The sequence below is a fragment of the Cadophora gregata genome (genome assembly GCF_030347475.1).
Source record: "Cadophora gregata isolate MNR1 chromosome Unknown scaffold_4, whole genome shotgun sequence".
Lineage (NCBI taxonomy): Eukaryota > Fungi > Ascomycota > Leotiomycetes > Helotiales > Ploettnerulaceae > Cadophora > Cadophora gregata.
Window position 1 is genome coordinate 2,334,670 of NW_026695927.1, and position 7,752 is coordinate 2,342,421.

The 7,752-nt window shown below is 37.8% G+C and overlaps 1 protein-coding gene across 1 annotated transcript; it reads left to right on the plus strand.

The window, feature by feature from the left end:
- Positions 1-1,122: 1,122 nt before the first annotated feature.
- ONS95_010507 (uncharacterized protein) lies at positions 1,123-3,211 on the plus strand (the record flags this gene model as incomplete). The annotated part of the gene is made up of 9 exons (XM_058504107.1): positions 1,123-1,546; positions 1,625-1,699; positions 1,774-1,788; positions 1,837-1,988; positions 2,037-2,395; positions 2,451-2,611; positions 2,660-2,920; positions 2,970-3,078; positions 3,127-3,211. The coding sequence occupies 9 exons, from the start codon at positions 1,123-1,125 to the stop codon at positions 3,209-3,211; spliced, it is 1,641 nt and encodes a 546-aa protein (XP_058360820.1).
- Positions 3,212-7,752: the final 4,541 nt, after the last annotated feature.

The following is a 7,752-nucleotide window of genomic DNA, read 5'->3' on the forward strand; positions in this document are numbered from 1 at the left end:
TGAAGATGCGTTGTCTGGACGGATCTTTGAAAGGACAAGACATTTGTAACTTATTGGTACAATGTGGAATCTGAGAACGTTCAGCAACAAAAGCATGACTTATGAGATGTGACTGCTCTAGTGAACCTCATCATAAGTTTTTTCAGTTGTCTCTTCATTCTGGAATTCCGATGATCCTCCTTGTACGTCATTTTGGATTGGTTCAGTGGTTGCTCCAAAGTCGAGGAATCCAGCTTGAACTGCGAAAGTGAGAAAGGAAGGAATGATAGGCATTTCGAGAATCGCATATACGGCCGCCATCATCGATCTGATTGTACCTTCATTCAGGCATATGTTCTGTGAAATTCGTACTCCGCTGTCCTGGATACTAATGTTCTTTCGAGTCCGAAGGAGCTAATGAGATTCTGGTCAGAGCTTCCTGTTGCTTGAAGATTTTACGCTCAGCTGCATCCACGCGGGACTCTTCATCCTCCAGCAGGAGGATCTTGTCAGCAGAAGGCGGCCACACGCTGGAGGCAATCACAAGCTAGCATTTCGGTCTATTGCCAACTACCGACGCGGGCGTTGGGATTCAAGGATATCTCAGTCTCCTAAGTACACGGAGATGCATTTTGGCTATGAAGCTAAAACCGGGGTCTATCTCTGTGTACTTGCAAGCATGTGTTGCCTTTGTTGAAGAAAGGAAACCCCACCATCAGATCGGTCGAGAAGTCTAAATAAGTCCGTATCTTGTTGGCTCTGTTTCAGGCAAGGTTGGATGGGATGTACCGTCTGAACGGATGCGAGCTCGTACGAGGTACGAGGATCCGAGTACGGGTCCGAAGTCAACAGATGATTGGCAGACAATAGCATTTTGACTTCCAAAGAAGCTTCTTGGAGGATTTAAACAAAATGGCACTTATGGATAACACCCTGACTTTACATGGAGCCAGATCGGGACGCATCAGCCTCGTCTGCGTCATCCTCGCGACAAGAATATTTTAGGCATGATGTTGCAATGCTTATGTATCGTGGTTCTTCTCCATTTCTTTGAGGGGATTAACATCTGTCAATCATCTAGATTTCTCAATCTATTCTGTGTCTGCAAATTTTCTCTCTCTGTTTCCTATTGTCGACTTCAAGATGGATCAAGAACAGCGTAGTTATCTTCCCCCTCCTCGAGGCTTTACGAGGGAGGTTTCGCTTGTGGAAGCTCCCATGTCCAGAGAAGACCGGGAGATGGCCGAATTGCTGCAGGCCCAATCAATGCAAGAACAAGAGCAGAAACATAGCGAGAAGTCAAGAATGCTGATAAGAAGGGTTCCAATGCCGGTATCCTCAGCGAATGAAAAATCCAGTGTAGAGAGGGAGACATTAGCGATGCTGGAGGGGAGAAGCGAAAAGAACCATGTCCTTTCGGACAACATGAATCCCCATTCCCCGACACCACCTGTTATTGAGCAAGCTGAGATAACTAGAGATGACGGAATGGATTGGGACGCACCACCGCCTGCTTATGAACAGTCTTTTGGAAACGAGCGGCAGAGCATATCGACTGCAGTTCTTGGTATTTAATATATTTCTTCGCAGTTCGCCATATGTTGATCTATTTTCAACTATCAAACTAATATACATGTGATTATAGACAATGGGAGAGTTTCTATGATGTTCAGAGGTAGAGCAGCACTCACAGGTTCACCGCTTTGCCTCCTCTTCCAACGTACGAACCAGAGGTAGAGCGGCAAAGGTCTCAAGCTGCATTCTCATTCCCTTTGCTCAACATCGTCATACAAGTTGTTGGAAGTCGAGGTACTTTCTCTAATGATCACACCTCTTGCGCCTGCTAACACTTTCAAGGCGACGTTCAGTCATTCATAGCATTAGGCCAGGAGTTGAAGCTGGTGGGGCATCGAGTTCGACTGGCAACACATGACTGTTTTGAAGAATTCGTTCATAAAGCCGAGCTTGAGTTCTTCCCGATCGGAGGTGATCCGACTGAATTGATGGCTGTGAGTTGACCCGCTATCTCAGTTGGAAGAAGCTGACAAGTTTGCAAGTACATGGTCAAAAACCCTGGCATCATTCCCAAGTTTGAGTCAATACGAGCTGGCGATATTCAAAAAAAGCGGAAGATGATATCAGAAATGCTAGGAGGATGTTGGAAATCATGTTTTGAACCCGATCCATCGACAAATATTCCGTTTGTCGCAGAAGCAGTAATCGCAAATCCCCCTAGTTTCGCACATGTGCACTGTGCTCAGGCGATGGGAATCCCAGTCCATCTCATGTTTACTATGCCATGGAGCCCAACTCGAGCATTTCCACACCCATTGGCGAATGTGCAGCTTAGCGACACTGACCCCACTACTACGAATTTCCTCTCATATGGCCTGGTGGATATGATGACATGGCAGGGGTAAGATTCTCTATGCCGTTTGTCTTACGAATTGTGCTGACAGCAGGATTCGAAGGCTCGGAGATGTCATTAATCACTTTCGGAGGAAGACTTTGAATCTAGAAACACTTCCCCCAATGGTTGGCGCAAATCTCGCTGCCGATCTCAAAATTCCATTCACATACTGCTGGTCGCCTGCACTGATACCCAAGCCCTTCGATTGGCCCTCGCATATTGGTATGTATACATCTTCGCTTGGTCACGTTTCTCAGCTGATGGATTTAGATGTCTGCGGATTCTTCTTTCGAAACGCTCCCGATTATACTCCATTTCCCGAATTCGATGCTTTTCTCAGAATCGGCCCGCCTCCCATATACATTGGCTTTGGATCCATTGTCATGGATAACGCGGAGAAGATGACAAAAATCATCATTGGGGCAGTGAAAAGCTGTGGCGTGAGAGCAATTGTGTCCGAAGGCTGGAGTAAGCTCGGCAAAGGCGCAGAAGCTGATCCAGGTATTCTTTTCATTGGCGACTGTCCTCACGGTGAGTCCAAACGCCTCAGTGTTTATAAAATCAAAGCTAACTGCTTCAGAATGGCTGTTCAAACATGTTACTGCGGTGATCCATCATGGAGGAGCAGGAACTACTGCATGTGGGCTTGTCAATGGCCGTCCAACAGCTATCGTGCCATTCTTTGGGGAGTGAGTATTTCATGCTATCTCGACAGAGCTCGGACTGACAGAATGCAGCCAGCCATTCTGGGCAAACATGGTAGCAGCAGCAGGCGCCGGTCCAATACCTATCAGAGTGGCCGATCAGTCAGCCGGCTTTTAAGCTAATTAGTCAGCTGGGAAAAAAACGTCAGCTAGTCAGCTCGAATATATTTATAAGCTAGTCAGCTAGAATATAGCTAGCTTATAAGCTAGCTTATAAGCTGGTTTTTATATTTTTAACGATTTTAGAGTGAGGTTCTGAGCACTTAGTATAGCGATTTAATACTATACTTACTGAAAATAGAAGTCTTAGAGCGGGAAAACTATTTCCGATTAGCTAGATTAGGCGGTCTAGTATAGCAGAATAATTAAAGCTCGTCTTAAGGCTATCTATATTATATAGTAACTCTCTAATTCTATCTGAATTAATACTATAAATATATCTTAATCGATTACGCCTTTTAATATTAAGAATATAGCCTTAGAGGCTTTTAAATCTCTATCTGCGAGTACTATAAGTGCTTTAATCGATCCCTTTGCTTGTATAATAAGTGCAGGTAAAGAACCTTTAGTAAATATAACTTAGCTTCTATTTGCAATTAAAGACTACTGCCGATAACCTAAGGTAGTATATAATAATAACTACGACTCTTTTAAGCTATTAAGAGATGATTTGAAAGTAGATTACTCTTTATATTCCTTTAGAGAACTGTTATTTAATAATAGGCTAGTAAATATGTTACTTTTACCTTAAGGCTTTATTCTTATACTTATAACAAGTATTTTAAATTAATTATAGCTCTAGAAAGTTAGCTATACTCTAGTACAACTTAGGAAAAGTAAGAAATACTTTTTTTAGGCGTGTAAACTATATAAGCTACTTCTTTTATCTGTACCTTAAATACTAATAGAGTTAGGTTACTACGATCCTTAATTTACTAAAAATAAGACTATAGTCTTTAATAGTAACTCTCTTAAGAACGTAGTACGTTATATAGCTCTAGAGTATTAATTAGACTAAGATAGAGATATCAGAAAGCTTCCTTTAACTATAATTTAACTTGTATAAGCCTCTAGTCCTATAGGAGATAGTTATAAGTATATTATACCTTTCTAAGAGCTAGAATTTAGGAACGCCTTTATTAAGTAGGTAGTAATAGATAATATTAAATACTATAAAGCTTCCTTTAAACACCTTTATTAAATTATTAAAATTATAAATATTTAAGCTCTTAACGTGTTACTTACTTCTTATTTAACTTTAGAGATCTAAGTAACTTAGAGATTTAAGTACTTCGAGCTGTAGATTATATAAGATATTATAGAAGCTTAATTAAAAGTCTCTATATCTTTTAATAGCTAGGGATTACTCCGGGATAAGATTAGTGTAGTTATAGTTATTCTGTATTATATAAATAAAAAAGGAGAAGTAATTATAGTACTAGCTGGCCTGCTAGAGCTTCTAGGCTATAGAAAAACTAGTGTTAGTAAGCTAGTTCTTTTCTAGCCTCTTCCCTTTGCTAATTAAGTATAGACTAAGCCTCTGTTATTCTCTCTCTTTTTTAACGATTCGGAATTAACGAATATAACTTTAGTTAGTTTATATCACAGGGTACCTAGGAACGCAGGGAGCAAAGAGGTAATATTATATTATAATAGTCCGGTATTTACTCGCTATAAATACAGAAGGCTGCAGTTAATCTCTAATAATCGAGAGGTAGGTGTATCATATAGATAGGAAGATAGTTACTAAGTATTAGAATACTATTTAAAGTTAAGCACGAAGCTCCTATCTAATAGTAGACGTACTAGTCTTATATAAAACCTTTATTCACCTTAGATCCCTTAGGAGACTAGATCCTTAGATCCTTAGATCCGTTTTCCTATAAGGGGATCCAGGGATCCAGGGATCTATCATATAACTTATTATCTACCGTGATCTAAGTAACTATTACTACTAAAGCGTAAGTGTATAGTAGTATTACTCGATTATCTTATATTATTCCCTAGCTAATACTACCCTATTAATAGTACCGCTCCCTTATTAGTACTAATACCCCTATAGTACTACTAATAGTTTTATTATTATATAGGTACTAACTAAACCGTAGCGCCAAGGGGTCCGTAATATTATCCCCCTCTTAGCTTAGCGTAGTCCCCACGCTTAAGTATAACTTTAAGAAATATCGATAGTTACTAACAACTATCTTCCTTATCTATTATATCTAGTATCATAAAGAAATCAAATATCACTTAAATAAAGAAAAAACAAAGTATCTAGCTCGCGCTCCGTATTAAGCGTACTATATAACTCGTAAAGCCTTATTCCTTCTACTATAGCCTTTCTTATACCTACTTCTTAGATTTATCTATTTCAAAATAATACTCCGAGTATATTCGCTTAAAGCGTTATAATTATAACACCTTAAGGTATATTAAGAGATTCACTCTTAAACGACCTATATATCAGTTTAAGATAGGAAAAACCGTGACTCCTACTCGCCCTCTAACGCCTCCCTCTAAGCCCGTCAAGGATAATCCTACTTCTTAGTTCCCTGCTTTTAAGCCTAATACCTACTTAGCGTCCTTCTTTAAGAGCCCGGCCCCTAACTTTAGGTCCCTTTCCTTCTAAGTAAACTTGGATTTCTTTAATAGAATCCTTATAGAAGCTTAAGGTAGCGGAAGTTAGATTTAGGTTCCTAAGTATTTTCTAATTATAAGTACCCTTTCTATTTAATTAAATATTTTAGTTTACTATAGAAATACTAATAATCAAGTATAGCCTCTACCTCGTATTCAGCGTTCGAATTAATTAGTTATATTTCAGTAACAGGAGCCGGTAGTGCTCCTAGCAGTGCTAATTCAAAGAGAGATATATAGAATACTAAGTAGATATTTATTATCTTCAGTAGAGCTAGTTAATAATTAACTAGTCCCTTGACTTTAGTAATCCTAAATAGTCCTAGCTTCTTATAATCTAATTTATAACTTAGTTACTTAGTTATAATATTCCTTCTAAGTAAGTAGACTTTATCCCCCTCCTTAAGCGTTAATCCTATACTACGCTTTCTATTATAATAGATTATAGATCTCTACATGATAAAGAGAATATCAGCTAACAATTCTTCATAGAGCTACTTAAGCCTATCTGCCTATAGTATAGCTTCCTATACAGTTCCCTAACCAGTTATTAGTAGATTATATACTATAGGATTATACTTATAATTTACATAGAATAGCGATACTCTAATAGTCTCTTGATTCGCGCTATTATATATAAACTAAGCAAGTGGGAGCAACTACACCTAGTTATCCTATTTATAGTTCATATAATACCGAAGATAAGTCTCTATTATCTAGTTAATTCGTTCTATCTATATATTAGTCTACAAGTAAAACGCAGTTAATATCTTCTATTTTATCCCTAAGAGCGTAATAAGAGTTTTCCAGAACTTTAAGGTAAAGAGCTTATCTCTATTCGAGATAATCTTATCTAGTATTCTATAGCTTACGAAGATTATCCTAAGAAATACTTATACTATTATAAGCGTATCTTATATCCTAAGTACTAGTACTATATACGTATACTTTATAAACCTATCCGTTATTATACAGATCGAATTATATACAATTCCTGTAATTAGGTCTTTTAAGAGTAATAGTTTAACTATGAAATCTAAAGCGATTAATTTCTATAGGCGAGGTAGTATTATTAGTGACTTCATAAGCTTATATAAAGCATAGTATAACGCCTTGTTCCGGATATATATATCGCATGACGCTACTACGTCTTTAACTACCTTCCTTATCCCAGGGAAGTAGTATTCCCTGGATAGCTTAGATAGTGTCTTTACTAATCCTTGGTATTTATAGGTAAGTAGCTCGTGGAAATCCTTAATAAATTCGGCCTAATCCCGAGTAAGTATATATATTTATCCTTAGAACAAGAGAGTTCTTTCTAAGGAGAAGGAGAACCCTTCGCCTAGTTAGTATTACTATTTAGCTATAACCGGGTTATTAGTATAGCCTTTCCAGATTTTCTCTACGATTAACTATCCTATCATAGCCAGCTATCGGTTATTAATAACTAATAAATCGCTATCCTTCCGCAGCATAGTATAGGATTTATAGGTTTTATTTATAAGGTACTCTAGTTTCTAGCTCAGAGTATTAGCTTAAGTATTTTCTGTTCCCTTAATATAAGAAATTCGAAGCTTAATAATAGAGAGTATTTTATACTAACGAACCTACTATTAGTTCAGTTCCTTAGTAGTTATAAAGTAAATAAGATTCTTATAGTCCGTTAGGATTTATACCTTATAAGTAGCGCTTTTAAGGTAGACCTTCTATTCGCGTACTACGTCTATAATTACTAGTAACTCCTTATTATATATATTATAGTTAAGTTCTACTAGTAATAGTTTCCGCGAATAGTAAGCGACTAGTTACTATCTTCTGTTCTCGCCTAGCTAGCTAAGTATAGCTCTAATAGCGTAGTCCGAAGAATCTATCTCTATACATATTTCTTTATTAGAAGTAAAGGAAGTAAGTACTAGTTCCGCGATAAAAGTCGCTTTAAGTGCCTTAAACGCCTTTCGTGCGCTATCAGACTAGTAGAATTCCTTATCCTTATAAGTCAACTCTATAAGTAACCTAGCGATT